Source organism: Manihot esculenta, chromosome 2 (assembly GCF_001659605.2).
Source record: "Manihot esculenta cultivar AM560-2 chromosome 2, M.esculenta_v8, whole genome shotgun sequence".
Lineage (NCBI taxonomy): Eukaryota > Viridiplantae > Streptophyta > Magnoliopsida > Malpighiales > Euphorbiaceae > Manihot > Manihot esculenta.
The window spans coordinates 33,222,951-33,242,971 of NC_035162.2; the positions used below are offsets into that span (position 1 = coordinate 33,222,951).

Here is a 20,021-nt window from a genome sequence, read left to right on the forward strand (position 1 = left end):
ACACAAACTGCCGTAGCATAGAAACATGAAAGACCGGGTGAATCCTCTCCATAGAAGCAGGTAAATCCAGCTTATATGACACATTTCCGATCCTCTGCAACACCTCAAAGGGTCCAATGTACCGTGGAGCTAATTTACCCTTCGTTCCAAAACGAACCACTCCTTTCATTGGAGACACTTTCAGCAATACCCAATTACCCTCCTGGAACTCTAACTGCTTTCTGCGAATGTCTGCATAACTTTTCTGTCTACTCTGCGCTGTTCTGAGTCTCTCTCTGATCATGGGCACCACTCTACTGGTAATTTCTACTAATTCTGGCCCTGCAAGAGCCTTCTCTCCTATCTCTTCCCAGCAAATAGGGTATCTGCACTTCCTCCCATACAAAGCTTCATAAGGAGCCATCCCAATGCTAGCATGATGGCTGTTATTATAGGCAAACTCCACCAAAGGTAGATGCTGCCTCCAAGAACCGCCAAAGTCTAACACACATAGTCGAAGCATATCCTCTATGGTCTGGATGGTCCTTTCTGACTGTCCATCAGTCTGTGGGTGGAAAGCAGTGCTAAAATCTAATCTCATGCCCATCGCACTTGCAGACTCCGCCAAAAGCGGGAGGTAAACTGAGGTCCTCTGTCTGAAACTATAGACACTGGAACTCCATGTAATCTCACGATCTCATCCAGATAGACCTGTGCCAACTTATCCACAGAATAGTTACTCCGTACTGGAAGAAAATGAGCATATTTCGTGAGTCTGTCCACAATCACCCATATAGAGTCTATCCTGTTGCACGTAGCTGGTAAACCCACTACAAAATCCATGGCTATGTTCTCCCATTTCCACTCTGGAATCGGTAATGGGTTAAGTATTCCGGCTGGTTTCTGATGCTCTAGTTTCACCCTCTGGCAAACCTCACAGGCTGTCACGAACTGCGCCACTTCTTTCTTCATGGCTGGCCACCAATAGACCTTTTTCAGATCCTGGTACATCTTGGTGGCTCCAGGGTGAACACTATACCTCGCATTATGAGCTTCCCTCATAATGTCTTCCTTCACACTGCTCCTATCTGGTACACAAAGTCGACTCCCATAACGAAGGATCCCTTTGCTATCAAATCTGAACTCTGCACTGTTGCCTGACTGAACAGTCCTGGCAATTTTCATCAACTCAGGGTCCTCATGCTGTCTCTGAGCTATCTGCTCCAGAAACACAGGTGTCACTCTCATCTGTGCGATCAATGCACCTTTACCAGACAACTCGAACTGTAATCCTTCTTCTAAGAGCCTATAAAGCTCCATCACGACTGGTCTCCGCTCTGCTGCTATATGGGATAAACTGCCTAGTGACTTCCGGCTTAGGGCGTCTGCCACAACATTCACCTTACCTGGATGATACTGGATCTTACAATCATAATCACTGAGCAATTCAACCCATCTTCTCTGCCTCAAATTCAGCTCTCTCTGACTCAAGATGTACTGTAAACTCTTGTGATCGGTGAAGATCTCGCATTTAACCCCGTAGAGGTAATGCCGCCACATCTTAAGTGCAAAGATAACTGCTGCCATCTCGAGGTCATGGGTGGGGTAATTCAACTCGTGCTTCTTCAACTGTCTAGAAGCATAAGCTATCACCCTATCACTCTGCATCAAAACACAACCCAATCCCACTCGAGATGCATCACAGAACACTGTGAAGTCCTCATGACTCACTGGAAGAGCTAACACTGGTGCTGTAGTCAATCTTCTCTTGAGCTCTTCAAAGCTCTCATCACACTGGTCTGACCAGACAAACGTCTGGTTCTTCTGAGTCAATTTGGTCATAGGAGCCGCTATCTTTGAGAAGTTCTGAACGAACCTCCTGTAATAACCTGCCAGTCCAAGAAAACTTTTAATCTCAGTCACTGTAGTGGGTCTGGGCCAGTTAGCTACAGCCTCTATCTTCTTGGGATCTACCTCAATACCCTCTGCTGATACCACATGTCCCAAGAAGGAAATGCTCCTCAACCAAAACTCACACTTCGAGAACTTGGCATATAAACCATGCTCTCTCAGTGTCTGCAGAACTATTCTCAGATGCTGGGCATGCTCCTCTGCATCTCTGGAATACACTAAGATATCATCGATAAAAACAATGACAAAGTGATCCAGAAACTCACTGAATACCCTGTTCATGAGATCCATAAATGCTGCAGGGGCGTTAGTCAACCCGAACGGCATCACTTAGAACTCATAATGCCCATATCTGGTCCGGAAAGCTGTCTTAGGCACATCTGCCTCTCTGACTCTCAACTGATGATACCCAGATCGCAGATCTATTTTAGAAAAACAACCTGCTCCAGCTAGCTAGTCAAACAGATCATCAATCCGAGGTAAGGGATATCTATTCTTGGTAGTGACCTTGTTCAACTGTTTGTAGTCGATACAAAGTCTGAGGGATCCATCCTTCTTTCTGACAAAAAGCACTGGAGCACCCCAAGGTGAGGTACTGGGGCGGATGAAACCCTTATCTACCAAGTCCTGCAACTGCTCTTTTAACTCTTTTAACTCTGCTGGCGCCATCCTGTAGGGAGGAATAGAGATAGGTTTGGTATCTGGCAACAATTCAATTTCAAACTCTATCTCCCTACCAGGTGGTAGTCCTAGAAGTTCGTCTGGAAAAACATCGAGAAACTCTCGGACCACTGGTACTGTAGCTGGTTCCCTCACCTGACTGTCTAGCTCTCTCACATGAGCTAGAAACCCCTGACAACCCCTCCTAAGCAAACGACGAGCCTGAAGGGCTAAAATCATACCTCTGGGTGTACCTCTCCTGTCTCCTCTGAAGACACACTCTGACCCATCCTGGTCTCTGAGACTCACTATCTTCTCTCTACAGTCCAAAGTAGCACTATATGCAGATAGCCAATCCATCCCTAGAATGACATCAAAATCTGTCAAGTCTAGAACCACAAGGTCAGCTGGAAGGCATCTACCCTCTATGAACACTGGACTGAAACGACAGACTGACACTGCCACTGATGGGTCACATCTAGGTCCACTGACCCATAGAGGATACTCTAACTCAGAACTGATCAAACCCAATCTCTCTATGGCTCTCGAAGCAATAAAGGAATGAGAAGCACCGGGGTCCATCAAAGCATACACATCTGAACACCCAATGATGAGATTACCTGACACCACTGTGTTCGACGTGTTATCCTCCTCCTGTGTCACAGTGAAAATCCGTGCTGGGGCTACCGGATTTCCACCTCGGGAACCTGCTGCTGAAGTAGAGGCTGCCCCTCTCCCTCTACCTCTGCCACTACTCTGAGGCATGACTGAAGCTGCTGGCCGAACAACTGGCTGTACCACACTGCCTGAACTCATCTGCTGGGATGGTGCAAAGGTCATTTGCGGACAATCCCGAGCAATATGTCCTTCCTGTCCACATCGAAAACAAGCTGTAGATCCCAACCGACAAACTCCTCCATGTGGTTTTCCGCATCGTCTGCATACTGGAGCTGTGCCAGAGCTTGAGCCACTACCTATTCCCAGACCTGACTTAACTTTACTCCAGAACTTACTCTTTGTTCCTTTTGCTCTATCCCATCTCTTACTGCCTGAATTGGGGGCTTTAGAACCCGAAGCCTGTGCCTTTAACTGTTTCTGAATATTGGCACTAGCTTCCATTTTTCTAGCTGCGTCCACTATCGTGTGGAAACTCTCCTTTTCTGCTGGAAGAATCAAGGAAGAATACCTGGGATGCAGTCTCATAGTATATCTCCTTGCCTTCTTCTGATCAGTATCATAGGCTTGACCCACATACTGAAGCAAATCCAGGAACTTATCTGTGAATTCATCAACGCTCATCTCATCTGTCTGTCTCAACTGTTCGAATTCAATTACTTTCATCTCCCTAGAACTGTCAGGAAAAGCCCACCCTGCAAATTCATTGGCGAACTCTCCCCAAGATATACTGGTCATCCTAGGTTCAACATAATTCTTGAACCATTCTCTGGCCTTTTTGCATTTAAGTGTAAACCCTGCCATCTCAATGGCTCTACTATCATCAGCTCCCAATTCACTGGTTATCATCCTAACTGATCTGAGGTATTCAAATGGATCATCTCCCGTGTTATATTTAGGAGCATCCAATTTCAAGTACTCCGTCATTTGTACCTTACCTCCAGATGAGCTAGGTTGATGTCTGTCAACAACAGGGGCTACTGGTTCTGGTGGTGGTACTGGGTCATTTGGTTCTGGGTGTGTTGCACTTGGATGGGTAGGGGAAGATGGATACATAGGATATGGGGGATAGTAAGGAGGATAAGGCATATATGGCATGTAAGGGGGATATGGGATAAAACTAGAGTACTCCGACATACCTCCCATCGGATACTCTGGGTCCTGCGGAAAGGCTGGATAGCTAAAACCTGAGGCCTGAGCGCCTCCCTGCGACTCTCCCATACCTTCCTCAAATCTGCCTATACCCATGCTATCATCTCTAGACTGGTCAATCTCCACAGCCTCCCTCATTTCTTCTGATCTTCCTCCCCTAGCTGTACCTCTTCTGCTCTCGTCTACAGACCTTCTAGGGTCTATTGACGTACCTTCCCTGCTAGATCTCTGAGACCTTGCCCTAGGCAATGTAGGAGGACGAGCAGCTGGTCTCTCACTCTCTAGTGGGACTCCAGTCAATCGAGCTGATCGACGAGTTCCTCTCATCTTTACTCTGGAAACACAACATATAACATAACACTTTAGCACATAAACATCACATATCAATAATACACATGCAAAACTCATGGCATATCATAGCAGATAGGACTCAATACCCTATCCTAGTGGACATGATTTCCTATTGTGCTTGACCACTTCTAACCTGTATGAGCCCAACACTGTCTCTATAGGTCCGATCATGTGAACCTAGGGCTCTAATACCAATCTGTAACGACCCCAAAATGGACCGTCACCGGCGCTAGGATTCAGGTCGGCTTAAGGCCGCCAGAACCCGTAGCAAGCCTGCTATACTCTCTGTGAACCTGTAAAACTCATACATGATCATACATTTTCTGTGAAAATAAAAACTCTTTTCTGAACCAAGGCTTAACCTGTGCATGCACTATCTTTGTACTCTGTACTCTGTACTCATGTATTCTGTACTCTGTACTCTGTACCCCTGACTAGAGCTTGCTCTAGATGGGTTAACTCATACCTGTTAAGCCTGGTTTTTCACATACAGTAAAACCTATATACATATACAGATCATGTACAAAACATACATCACTGAGTCAAGCACAGTTCTAACTTTATACACAACTATTACATCTCTTTAATATTACATGTCCACTCTAAGCTATTACAAATCTCTTTACTCTTCCTGTACTCTGCTGGACTGTCCCTGTACACTGTACACTGAACCTGCAAAACTGGGGTTAAGGAAGTGGGATGAGCTCTATAGCCCAGTGAGTAGAATAGTAAAACATCTCAGTAAAATATGATCTCATGGAATGCACCATAGCACAGACAAGCCACATCAAGAGTAAACCTGTCACCACATAGTCGCAGTAACTCTGTGCCAGGGCGTAGAATCGAGCACCTGGTCTTCCTGTCATATATGTACATGTGTATATAACACCTCTGTACTTACCATTGCCAGGGCGTAGTCAAAGGCTCCTGGACTTGCTATACCTGCCAGGGCGTAGTCAAAGGCTCCTGGACTTCTCTATACCTGCCAGGGCGTAGTCAAAGGCTCCTGGACTTCCCGTCTGAGACTATTGGATCATTTAGCATTTACTCACATCACCAAATAACGATGCAATGCAACATATTCGTGGGATACTAATGCAATCAACCTATGGCATAATCATGATGCATGAGATATGCTAAAACATTCCATTGTGCAAGTAAAAGAGTTAAGTTTAGTTCCACTCACCTCTGGCTAACTGGACTGACTCTGCAGGCTCTGGAGCAGAACTCACTGCTGCTCTCTCTGGTTCCTCTGGTCTGTACCTATACAGATAGGCTGAAATGAGGGACCAAACTAGCTTATGACCAACTCTATTAAACTCCCCAAGAATCCCCTTACACTCACTCTAACATCCATGCAAAGCATGCAAAAGAAAGCTGGACAGAACACTTTCGGCGGCAGGTTTGGCGGCCGAAAGTCCTCTCCAGAGACGAAACTCAAGCACCTTCGGCGGCCGAACTTCCACTTTCGGCAGCCGAACCCTTTCAGGGGCAAGCTTCGGAGGCCAAAAGGCACTTCAGAGACGAAAGTCTCTAACCTTCGGCGGCACCTTCGGCGGCCGAACTTCCCTCCAGAGCCGAAAGTCCAAAAGCTCGGGGACAAGCTTGGGCAGCCGAAGCCACCTCCTCACACCTCTTTAGGGGTTCGGCGGCCGAATGTACCTTCGGCTGCCGAACCTGAGTTCATCAGCAGGGCAGAAACTTGCCCTGCCTCTCGCCAAATGCACCAAACTCCCCTCCAACTTCACACCACACTTCCTCAACTTGCATACACTCATGTATATGCTCAAAGGGGTCAAAAACTACCTTAAAACCCCAAAAACACAACACAAACAACACAAACACAAGCTCTATGCACAAAATCATCAAAACCTTACACAAAACCCTATCCATGCACCGCTCTCTCTAAACCCCATAAAACCTTCAGAAAACATACAAACAAGCTCAGGATCTTCACTTACCTTGTGAAAACAAGTAGATGAATGATCCTCACGTGGAGTTTTGGAGCAACTCTCCTTCAAACTCTCCAAACTTCACAACTTTGAGTTTGTAGTTTAAAACCTTCAAAAGATCATAAAAACTACTTAAATCTTTGCATGATTTAATGAAAACATGAAGAAATACTCACAAAGGGCAGGATCTCACCTCAGAAGACAAAAGAAACAGTGTTCTTACCGCTTCAACCGACTGAGGGCCATTTATAGGTGGCTGGCCAGACCACCTTCGGCGGCCTATCGTGAAACCGAAAGCCATGCATGTTCGGCGGCCGAACCTCAACTTCGGCGGCCAAACCTGGCTTTTCTGCCTTGGTTCATTTCACTCAAAAACTCATTTCCTTATGGTTAAAACTTCATGAACATAGCAAAACATGTAAGAAAAAAAAAATCAAACCCTGCTAGAGACCTCCGACATCAGAAACTCCATCGAAAAGTAGACTTCCGATGCCGGACTCGAGCCGGGTATTACATATATGCAAGACAAAATAATTAAAATTAAAAGTTGAACCCTCACTCTAAAATTTTAAGTTTTAATGCCACCCATATATTAAACACCTATCAAGACTAAGATCACCAAAATGCAGGTTTTGCCAAAGCAAGGTGCATTAGATTATCCTAGTAAGATAGGATGAGTAATAGTTACTCATTTATTTAATTTTGGTTGAGCTTAACTAGGCTATCAAAACGGTTTTGGGCCTAAGGCATTAGATGGGGTATAATATGCATTTGACATATGATGTCAACACCTCATAATCTAAGAGTTACATTAGATGTAATTGGTAAGGGGTTACCTACCGAAATAACTTAATTCTAAGCGTCATGCCAAAGCTGACTTAGAATTAGGTGAAATATGGATCTTAGCCCACTAATGTAACGACCCGAAAATCGGACCGCCACCAGCGCTAGGATTTAGGTCGACTTAAGGTCGCCGAAACCCGTAGCAAGCCTACTACACTGTCTGTGTACCTGTAAATCTCATACATGATCAAACATTTTCTGTGAAAAAATAAAAACTTTTCTCTGAACCGAGGCTCAACCTGTGCATGCACTATCTCACAGAACCCCTGACTAGAGCTGGCTCTAGATGGGCTAACTCATACTTGTTAAGCCTGGTTTTCACATACTCATAAAATATACACATAAACAGATCATGTATCTAAAAGATTTACAATACAAAATAACGAAGTCAAGCACAACTCTATCTGAATACACAACTATTCCATCTCTTTAACATTACATGTCCACACTACACTATTACAAAACTCTTTTCTCTTCCTGTACCCTGCTGATCTTCCCCTGTACACTGATCCTGCAAGACTGGGGATAAGGGAGTGGGATGAGCTCTATAGCCCAGTGAGTAGAACAATAAAGCAACTCATTAAAACATGATCTTATGGAATGCATCATATCACAGACAATTCACATCAAGGGTAAACCCGTCACCACATAGTCCCAGTATCTGTTCCGTGCTAGGCCGTAGAATGGGGTCCTGGTCTTCCTGTACTGTATATATATACGTGTATATAACACCTGTACTTACCATTTTCCAGGGCGTAGACTGGGCACCTGGACTTTCCTATACCTGCCAAGGCGTAGACTGGGCACCTGGACTTCCTGTTTGGAACTATTGGATCATTCAGCATTCACCCACATCAACAAATAAGTATGCAATGCAACATCTTTGTGGATTCTAATGCAATCAACCTATTGCATAATCATGGTGCATGAAATATGCTAAAAGCATTCAATGTCTCAATTAAAACGAGTATTAAGTGTAGTTCCACTCACCTCTGGCTATCTCTGGACTGACTCTGCAAACTCTGAAGCAGTACTCACTGCTGCTCTCTTTGGTTCCTCTGGTCTGTGCCTACACAGATGGACTCAAATGAAGGACCAAACTAGCTCAAAAAAACCTTTACAAAATTCCCCAAGACTCCCCTTAGACACCTTAAAATCATCATGCAAAACATATAAAGGAAAGCTGGACAGGGCACTTTCGGCGGCAGGTTCAGCGGCCGAAAGTCCTCTCCAGAGACGAAACTCATGCACCTTCGGCGGCCGAATCTCTACTTTCGGCAACCAAACCCTTTCGGGGGCAAGTTTCGGGGGCTAAAAGGCACTACAGAGACGAAAGACTCTAACCTTCGACGGCACCTTCGGCGGCCGAAACTCCCCTCTAGAGCCGAAAGTCCAAAGGCTCGGGGGCAAGCTTAGGCAACCGAAGCCACCTCCTCAGCACATTCGGCGGCCGAAGCTGGGTTCATCAAGAAGGCAGAATCTGTTCTGCCTCACACCAAACTGCACCAAACTCTTCCAAACTCAAACACCTCACTTCCTCAACATGCATACACCTAAGCATATGCACAAAGGGGTCAAACACTACCTTAAAACCCCAAAAAAACAAAACACATAACACATGTACAAGCTTAACTCACAAAAACATCAAAAACTCACTCTTTACCCTATTCATGCAACTCTTCCCCAAAACCTCATAAAACCTTCATGAATCATAAAAATAAGTTCAGGATCTTCACTTACCTCTTGAAATCAAGAAGATGAACGATCCTAACTGTAACATTCTGGAAGAACATGTGTACCTAATGTGTGTACCTAATGTTGATGACCTAAGGAAGAACATTCTGGAGGAAGCACACAGTAGTTCATATGCTATGCATCCTGGCAGCAATAAAATGTATCAAGATTTGAAACTGCATTATTGGTGGCCAGGTATGAAGAAAGATATAGTTGAATTTGTGGCTACATGTCTGACTTGTCAGCAGGTGAAAGCTGAGCATCAAGTTCCATCTGGTCTTTTACACCCTATTTCCATACCAGAATGGAAGTGGGATAGGATCACTATGGATTTTGTTGTGGGATTACCACTGACACCAAGGAAAAAAGATGCCATATGGGTGATTGTAGATAGATTGACTAAGTCAGCTCATTTCTTGCCAGTGAGAACTGATTACTCATTGGAGAAATATGCAGAATTATATATCACTGAAATAGTTTGATTACATGGAGTACCTCTTTCCATTATTTCAGATAGGGACCCGAGGTTCACTTCCAGATTTTGGGAGAAATTGCATGAAGCACTGGGTACTAAGTTGAATTTTAGTACAGCTTTTCATCCTCAAACAGATGGGCAATCTGAAAGGGTAATTCAAACACTGGAAGATATGCTTAGAAGTTGTGTTATTGAATTCGAAGGGAGCTGGGAGAGATACCTTCCATTGGTTGAATTTGTATACAACAACAGTTATCAAGCAAGTATCAAAATGGCACCTTATGAAGCATTGTATGGAAGGAAATGTAGAACTCCATTGTGCTGGACAGAACTCAGTGAAGCTAAAGTGATAGGTCCAGACTTGGTGAGGGAAACAGAAGAGAAAGTGAGAACTATCAAGGAAAGGTTGAAAGCAGCTTCAGATAGACAGAAGTCTTATGCAGATTTGAAGAGAAAAGATATAGCATATGAAGTTGGAGATAAAGTGTTTCTTAAAGTCTCTCCATGGAAAAGGGTGCTCAGATTTGGCAAAAAGGGAAAGTTAAGTCCTAGGTTTATCGGTCCATATGAGATAATTGAACGTGTGGGTCCGGTAGCCTACAGGTTAGCATTACCCCCTGGATTAGATAAGATACATAATGTCTTCCATGTATCCATGCTGAGAAGATACAGATCTGATCCTTCTCATGTCATTTCTTCTGAGATAATTGATATTCAACCTGATTTGACTTATGAGGAGGAACCAGTGAAGATTTTAGCACGAGAAATAAAGGAGCTAAGGAATAAGAAGATTCCATTAGTGAAGATTCTTTGGAGAAACCACAAAACAGAGGAAGCTACATGGGAAAGTGAGGACTTAATGAGGCAACAACACCCTCAGCTATTCATGACAGGTAAATTTCGAGGACGAAATTTTTTTAAGGAGGGGAGAATTGTAACATTCCAAAACCTGCAGATAGAAATAAAGCAACCATTAGCTTTCAATTGTACCAGTCCGAAGTTAGAATAACTAGCTTCAGGGGAGGTGCTAGCTTAACCTCGAGCTAAATAGGGGAGGTGTTAGCTTATCCATTGTAATACCCGGCTAGAGTGGGGTCTGGAATTCCGGTGTTCCGATGGACTTTTCGGAGCCGGTTTCCTCTCAAAGGGTATCATGGATGTTTTTACACATATTTTTAGCGGTTTTTATTTAAATGAATTTTAAAACTTGAGTTTTGGCAAGAACTTGCATAGAGGAGAATTGCCAGGTTCGGCCGCCGAAGGTTGAGTTTCGGCCGCCGAACTTTGCATGGATTAGGAGGCACGTTCGGCTGCCGAAGGAGGTTTGGCCAGCCACTATTTAAGGGGGCCCTCAGTCGGTCAAGGGATAAGCTTTCCGACTCCCCAGCCGCCTCAGGTGTGTCTTCTTTCCTCTCTAAGTGATTTCTATGTGTTCTTTCCAATCTTTGAGAGTTTTACTCAGATTTAAGCATGTTTTGAGGAGTTTAAGCAAAAAGGTTGCGTTTTGACGGTGTGATGATCTGGAGAGGGTTTCCTCCATTTCTTCACGTTAGGATCTTCCATCCTTTTGTTTACAAGAGGAGTACGGAGATTTCTTACATGTTTTCATGATTTTTGAAGGTTTTAAGGAGTTTTCATGGGTCGTTGCATGTTTTGAGTTTTTGAGGTGATTATGTGCTATTTGATGAGTTGAGTGTGTTTTGTTGGGGTTATAGGCTAGTTTTGGACCCCTTTGTGCATATATAAGCATATGTGCAAGTTGTGGAGTGTTGTATGCATGTTGAGTAAGGTTTGGGGGAAGTTGAGCATGAGGTGAGCGAGGTTCTGCCTAACTGGAGAACCCAGCTTCGGCCGCCGAAGGAGGGTTCGGCCGCCGAACGCGTTGAGGAGGTGGTTTCGGCTGCCTCAACCTGCCCCCGAAGGATTAGACTTTCGTCTCTGGAGGGGAGGTTCGGCCGCCGAAGGTGCCGCCGAAGGTAGGAGACTTTCGTCTCTGGAGTGTGGTTTGGCCCCCGAACCATGCCCCCGAAAGGGTTCGGCCGCCGAAAGTTGAGATTCGGCCGCCGAAGGTGCATGAGTTTCGTCTCTGGAGAGGACATTCGGCCGCCGAACCTGCCGCCGAAAGTGTCCTGTCCAGCCTTCTTTTGCATGCTTTATGTGTTTGGTTTATGAGCTTGTAGAGGGGTTTTGGGGAGTTGTTGTAGAGTTGTTTATGAGTTGTTTAGAGTGTGCTTGACACCTCAATCGAGTCCGTTTGTGTAGGTTTGGACCCGACAGTTCAGGGAGGTTGTCAGGAGTAGCAGTTACAGAGTCAGTACAGTTTCTGCCAGAGGAGCAGAGGTGAGTAGAACGAAACTTAATCTTTTATTAAAGAAACATAATGCTTTAGCATAGTTCATGCATCATGAATGCTATGATATGTATTAGGGTGATTGCATTAGAATCACGAATGTGAAGCATTGCATATTATGTGATCAGAGATTAGGTGGACCCAGGCGACTCCAATAGCCTAAGCTTCGGCTCCTGTCATTGTGTCAGGTCAGTTGGGCAATTACTTGTTGGAATGCCCTGTGTAGCTCCTTTGAGGGGGGCCAGTGTTGACAGAGGGTATTTTTGGGGTCATGTCTACCTTCGTGGGGATTGGACCAAGGCGACTTCAATAGCCCGTCGAGGGAGTTTTGGGGTCATGTCTAATCCAAGATATTTGTGTTGTGATGCATTTTCATATATAGTGCGTATGAATGAACTGTTTTCAGTGTTTCTACTCACTGGGCTTTAGAAGCTCATCCCTTTCCCTTAATCCCAGTTTTGCAGGTTCAGAGTAGCTGGGAAGGGTAGAAGCATCAGAGTTGCTAAAGGATTTGCATATGTAATAGTATAGTGTGGACATGATGTAAGTTAAAGGATATATGTAAAGTGATGTAATAGTTAGTCAGTTAAGGTATACATGTATTAGAATGTGCTTTTGCCTATTGTCAGTGTATGTTAATCCCTAGTGTATGCATGTATCCTGTTTTACAGTTGCTTGATGAGAAATGAGTCAAACCAGGCTTAATACATGTTGTGTTTCGAAAACCCAGTGAATTATAACTGTGAGGGAAGACAGGGATTACTTCCTTTGACCCAAGACCAGTGCGGAGGAAAGACCAGGTTTGATTCCTGTGATCCATAGAGAGGCCAATAGAGAAGACCAGGTTTGATTCCTGTGACTCTATGGTAGCCAAGTTAACTTATGATATGCTGACCCTACAGGGTGGGTTCTATGTTTCTATGTTTCAGAGCATAGTGCATGGAGGTTACTTGGTAGAGTATCACTGGTTTATTACAGATAGCCCTGAGGGCTAGTTCAGATGAGTATGTCTGAGCATTTGGTTCATATGATTGGACCTATAGTACAGTGTTGTAAAAGTTAAGTCTGGTAGTGTTAAAGACAAGTTTTAAAAAGTAATAGTCCAGTCGGATCATGTATGGGATTTTAACAGGTACACAGAGTTCAGGATAGGCTTACTACGGGTCTAGGCGGCCTTAAGTCGATCTGGATCCTAGTGCCGAGCAGTTTGGGCCGTTACAAAGAGGGTACCGATTTCCGGGCTGTTACAGATGGTATCAGAGCATAGGGCCTCTAGAGTACGGTGTGTTGAGCTAAGATGCTCAGGGATGAGAGAGATCTCACATCGGAACGAGGTGGTCTTAGACGGCAAAGCACATTAGGTTCACTCATGTCCACATAGGAGGAGTCCAGTTTTGAGGATGATATGAATGCCATGACTGCTCTGCTGTGTATGCAGGTGTCTATTTTGGTGTGTTCATGTGTATTCATATGACCTCTATGTGTGCTCATGATTGTTTTTTTTATCTTCAGGAGAGCTAAGATGAGTGGAGCTAGTCGATCTGTGGAATCAGATCCGTCGGAAGGATCGTTTGAGCAAAGGAGAGAAGGAATAAGAAGAAGAGAAGTAGAGGTAGCATTAGAGATGCAGAGAAGGAGTGTAGGTATACAGGTGAATATGGATGAAGAGTGTTCAGGAGATGCTCAGACCAAGGCTTCCAAACTTTCTGGTTCAGGAGAAAATGATCCCTCCACGTGGAGTACAGCTGCCACAAGAGGCAAAAGGTGGGGGAAAACCACGAGGGAGTGGGGTAGGACTAGGAAGGGCAGGATGTGGAAACGTTTTAGGGTAAATCGAGATGTGAGTGCGAGCTCTGGAAGAGGAAGATCGCAATGTGAGAGGTGTGGAAAGATGCATAAGGGAGTCTGTCGTGCAGGGACTACGGCATGTTTCCAGTGCGGACAGGAAGGGCACTTCGCACGTGAGTGTCCTACTGCGCCCAGGATAGGTCAGTCCCAGCAGATATTGGCAGGCAGAGTGACTCAGGCTAGGAGCCAAGGAGAGGAGGCAGCCACATCAGACCCCGTGGTACCAGGTATGTTTACTTTTGCGTGGTCTGAAGTGTATAAGTATGAGAGAGAGATATGCAGCTCAAAAGGTAGCAAAGTGTAAGAGCAGAAGTGGAAGGAAACGAAGAAATAAAAGAGGAAGAAAAGAATAAGAGTTGGTAAGGCAAAAGAGTAGAGGAGGCTAGAGTAGAAGAGTCAATAGAGAGAAGAAGACGAGGAAGTAAGTAAAAGAGAGCAAGCATAAGAGTAAGTACGAGCAGAGAAAGAGGAAGAGTACAGAAAGAGCTTAGAGTCCGTCTGGGATTGAGAGGGAGAGGCAGAGGAAAGGGTTAGCCTTTTCTTTAGAAATTCCCGAGGGAAGTTCCATTAGCTTTCGCTTGGATCTTCACCCTGACATAGTACAGGCTAACACATTGAGCACGTGACGTGAGATACGTTCACTTAGAAGTGCTCGGATGTGTATACAGTTTGTGTAAACCCCAGTGTTTTGCTTTCCTTGTTGCGTAGTGAGCCATTGATAGAGGGGATTTGATGACGTCTGGGCTTAGAGTGTTTTTCTTGGGTCAGTGGCCCTAAGTGTGATCCATCTGAGACAGAGTCAGTTCAGTTCAGATTGGGGTGAGTAGATGCGATCCAGCTGACCTTATGGTTCTAGATTTGACTGTGTGCTGTCATTCTAGGGCGGATTGGCTACCTACTCAGAGTACTACCTGTGTCCACAGAGACAAGGTAGGAGAGTGCAGTAACGCAGGATGGATCAGACTGGTAGTCCTTTGGAGGGACAGAGTATAGATGCTCAGAGGTGTGATATCAGTCCCGTAGGCTCATCTTTTGCTCAGGAAAGGTTGTCAAAGGGTTCTGCTCTTGTGAGCAAGTTCAGTAGTCAGGACAGGGAATCAGCCTCAGTGCCCGTTCCTAGGCAGTACTAGATGTTCCCAGACGAGCTGTCAGGGTTCCCTTCTGTTCAGGAGTGAGAGGGTAGCCCAGGAGTGGTGTCTAGACTCGGAACCATTTCTTTCCTTCTACCCTACAGGATGGCACCTGCAGCTTTGAGAATAGTCCGAGCAGTATAGAAACCAGGATTGTAAAGATGAAGAGAGCAGGGCAAGGAATCAGAGTAGCGCAGAGGAAGCATGATGCGTCCTAGTACAGGGTATAGTGGACCAGAGGTGGTGATCAAGAGGATCTCTGGTACACCTGTATCGCTGTTAGAGGAGAGTTTAGGCTTGTTTGCCTGTTTTTGCTCTTTTCCTTTGAGGAACATTCGGGGACGAATGTTCTTAAAGGGGGGAAGAATGTAATACCCGGCTAGAGTGGGGTCTGGAATTCCGGTGTTCCGATGGACTTTCCGGAGCCGGTTTCCTCTCAAAGGGTATCATGGATGTTTTTACACATATTTTTAGCGGTTTTTATTTAAATGAATTTTAAAACTTGAGTTTTGGCAAGAACTTGCATAGAGGAGAATTGCCAGGTTCGGCCGCCGAAGGTTGAGTTTCGGCCGCCGAACTTTGCATGGATTAGGAGGCACGTTCGGCTGCCGAAGGAGGTTTGGCCAGCCACTATTTAAGGGGGCCCTCAGTCGGTCAAGGGATAAGCTTTCCGACTCCCCAGCCGCCTCAGGTGTGTCTTCTTTCCTCTCTAAGTGATTTCTATGTGTTCTTTCCAATCTTTGAGAGTTTTACTCAGATTTAAGCATGTTTTGAGGAGTTTAAGCAAAAAGGTTGCGTTTTGACGGTGTGATGATCTGGAGAGGGTTTCCTCCATTTCTTCACGTTAGGATCTTCCATCCTTTTGTTTACAAGAGGAGTACGGAGATTTCTTACATGTTTTCATGATTTTTGAAGGTTTTAAGGAGTTTTCATGGGTCGTTGCATGTTTTGAGTTTTTGAGGATTTTGAGGTGATTATGTGCTATTTGATGAGTTGAGTGTGTTTTGTTGGGGTTATAGGCTAGTTTTGGACCCCTTTGTGCATATATAAGCATATGTGCAAGTTGTGGAGTGTTGTATGCATGTTGAGTAAGGTTTGGGGGAAGTTGAGCATGAGGTGAGCGAGGTTCTGCCTAACTGGAGAACCCAGCTTCGGCCGCCGAAGGAGGGTTCGGCCGCCGAACGCGTTGAGGAGGTGGTTTCGGCTGCCTCAACCTGCCCCCGAAGGATTAGACTTTCGTCTCTGGAGGGGAGGTTCGGCCGCCGAAGGTGCCGCCGAAGGTAGGAGACTTTCGTCTCTGGAGTGTGGTTTGGCCCCCGAACCATGCCCCCGAAAGGGTTCGGCCGCCGAAAGTTGAGATTCGGCCGCCGAAGGTGCATGAGTTTCGTCTCTGGAGAGGACATTCGGCCGCCGAACCTGCCGCCGAAAGTGTCCTGTCCAGCCTTCTTTTGCATGCTTTATGTGTTTGGTTTATGAGCTTGTAGAGGGGTTTTGGGGAGTTGTTGTAGAGTTGTTTATGAGTTGTTTAGAGTGTGCTTGACACCTCAATCGAGTCCGTTTGTGTAGGTTTGGACCCGACAGTTCAGGGAGGTTGTCAGGAGTAGTAGTTACAGAGTCAGTACAGTTTCTGCCAGAGGAGCAGAGGTGAGTAGAACGAAACTTAATCTTTTATTAAAGAAACATAATGCTTTAGCATAGTTCATGCATCATGAATGCTATGATATGTATTAGGGTGATTGCATTAGAATCACGAATGTGAAGCATTGCATATTATGTGATCAGAGATTAGGTGGACCCAGGCGACTCCAATAGCCTAAGCTTCGGCTCCTGTCATTGTGTCAGGTCAGTTGGGCAATTACTTGTTGGAATGCCCTGTGTAGCTCCTTTGAGGGGGGCCAGTGTTGACAGAGGGTATTTTTGGGGTCATGTCTACCTTCGTGGGGATTGGACCAAGGCGACTTCAATAGCCCGTCGAGGGAGTTTTGGGGTCATGTCTAATCCAAGATATTTGTGTTGTGATGCATTTTCATATATAGTGCGTATGAATGAACTGTTTTCAGTGTTTCTACTCACTGGGCTTTAGAAGCTCATCCCTTTCCCTTAATCCCAGTTTTGCAGGTTCAGAGTAGCTGGGAAGGGTAGAAGCATCAGAGTTGCTAAAGGATTTGCATATGTAATAGTATAGTGTGGACATGATGTAAGTTAAAGGATATATGTAAAGTGATGTAATAGTTAGTCAGTTAAGGTATACATGTATTAGAATGTGCTTTTGCCTATTGTCAGTGTATGTTAATCCCTAGTGTATGCATGTATCCTGTTTTACAGTTGCTTGATGAGAAATGAGTCAAACCAGGCTTAATACATGTTGTGTTTCGAAAACCCAGTGAATTATAACTGTGAGGGAAGACAGGGATTACTTCCTTTGACCCAAGACCAGTGCGGAGGAAAGACCAGGTTTGATTCCTGTGATCCATAGAGAGGCCAATAGAGAAGACCAGGTTTGATTCCTGTGACTCTATGGTAGCCAAGTTAACTTATGATATGCTGACCCTACAGGGTGGGTTCTATGTTTCTATGTTTCAGAGCATAGTGCATGGAGGTTACTTGGTAGAGTATCACTGGTTTATTACAGATAGCCCTGAGGGCTAGTTCAGATGAGTATGTCTGAGCATTTGGTTCATATGATTGGACCTATAGTACAGTGTTGTAAAAGTTAAGTCTGGTAGTGTTAAAGACAAGTTTTAAAAAGTAATAGTCCAGTCGGATCATGTATGGGATTTTAACAGGTACACAGAGTTCAGGATAGGCTTACTACGGGTCTAGGCGGCCTTAAGTCGATCTGGATCCTAGTGCCGAGCAGTTTGGGCCGTTACAAAGAGGGTACCGGTTTCCGGGCTGTTACATCCATAGCCATTTGACACACAATTGGTTTATAGATAGAGCACTAAAAGTTGTGTTTAGAGGTCCAACTTGCATTTCATATAGAGTGATACATGCACAGATAGAGTTAAAATAAGAATGACCACTAATAGTATTTTCATATCTTGAAGCTATAATAACTGAATCATTGAAAGCTCAAATAAGAAAACAGATATATCTTAAAATAAAGCATCTAATGCGATAAGCAGGTCGGAATCAAGTTGCTATCGGGAGGTGCTTAAGGGTTTCCCGACGTGCTAGCTTGAGGTGCTTACTAAAACCGACATGCTTGCTTAAATGAAATGAACTTCTAAATGTTAAAAATGTAAGTTTAGTAGGTCAATCTATGAATATTGAAAGTTTAAAAACTAAATTGAAACATGTGGAAAAGTTTAGTAGGTGAAAGTGTGAATATGGAAAGTTTAAAAGTAAAATTCCAAGTTTGCCCTCCACCTTTTTCTATATTCACACCTAACCCACCAGATGACACCTAGCCATGCATGACTAAGCATGAAAGAAAAGAGTTGTCATTCATTTGGTCCATCATTGCCGTGGCTACACCAAAAGGAAAGAGAAAAAGCTTTTGCTTTCTCATCTTCCATTTCCACCATAGTTCATCAAAAAGATAAAATCTCCAGCCACACAAAATCTGTTCTTAAGTGTAATAACCAGCAAGGAAACCATAGAAAGGGAGGAAAGAAGGAGAGAAGTTAAGGTGCTTTAGTGGTAAGTGATGAAATTGAAAACTAGGTTAGGTAAACATATTCTTTCATGTTTCAATTAATTATATGTTGTTAAATGAATTAAAGCTTCTGTTTTTCTTATTCTTTGTAAAGAACAAACTCAAAGGGAGGAAGGTACATCAAAGGGGAAAGGCAAGGAAAGAGAGTAACTAAGGTGTACCTAAAGCTTTTGAAAAGATTGTGCAAAAGGTTTGGTGATTGTATGAACTTCTGTTTTTCCTTTGATTTTCTCATGAATATGTAACATTAGGGATTGGTTTTGTTTGCTGGAAATGCTCTTTTGATTGTATGGATATGTAATATGAATGTTGAAATGATGATTGGAAGGCTTAAAGTACATAGATACAACATGGAAGCCAAAAACATAAAACTGGCAGAATAGGTTCCAACAGGACAGTCTGTGTTAGAAGCCACATAACTTATTGTGTAATCATTGAAATTAAGCCTAACATATACCAAATGAAAGCTAAGACACAAATCTCAAACTTTCATGAAGTGACCAAATTCTGAATCTGTAGCTAATTATGTGAAACTTGCTAGTGAACCTCAGCTGGTCACAGGGATAATTGCTAATAAACAGGGGAGACTTTTGCGGTTTCTCCATTTAAAATTATTTTGTGAATCAACATGCATTTAAACAAACTAAAGAACAATTTATAAGGTCAAAGCTATCTTAAGTCCACATATGTAATTGCATATAGTATAGTATGTGGCATCCTTTACTAAGTTATTGTATAGACGGATAAGGGGTGTTACATTTTTTGGTATCAGAGCATAGGTTTAGGCGGTTCTAGGATATAGCATAATTTAATGTACATGCCAAATGTGTCCAGGTTATGATGTATCTCTATAAAATTGATGCAGGCCTATTTGTTTACAGAGGATGTCTGAGGAATCACAACGTGCTATAGATGAGGAGGTGGGAAGTCATGCCCCCTCAGAACCCATTGAGCCAGCAGTTGCACCAGCCCCTCATGGCGAAGATAGGCCAGGACAGGATGCATTTTTACAACAGTTGGCAGATATGTTTAGACGAGTTTCAGGGGCAGCACCTCAGGTGCCACCACCAGTTGCAGTACCTATGCAGGCTCCTGCTAGACCACCAATAGACAAGCTTAGAAAATACGGAGCTATGGAATTCAAAGGCAGAAGAGAAGATGATGCTCCAGTAGCAGAGTACTGGCTGCAAAGTACAGAGAGAGTGTTGCAGCAGCTTCAGTGCACACCACCAGACAGTGTGGCTTGTGCAGTTGCTTTGTTACAAGAAGAGGCCTATCAGTGGTGGGACACCACATCACA

The 20,021-nt window shown here is 44.2% G+C and overlaps 1 protein-coding gene across 1 annotated transcript; it reads left to right on the plus strand.

Moving 5' to 3' along the window:
- Positions 1-10,003: 10,003 nt before the first annotated feature.
- On the plus strand, positions 10,004-10,741 carry LOC122723089. The gene has a single exon (XM_043953845.1). The coding sequence runs from the start codon at positions 10,004-10,006 to the stop codon at positions 10,739-10,741; it is 738 nt and encodes a 245-aa protein (XP_043809780.1).
- Positions 10,742-20,021: the final 9,280 nt, after the last annotated feature.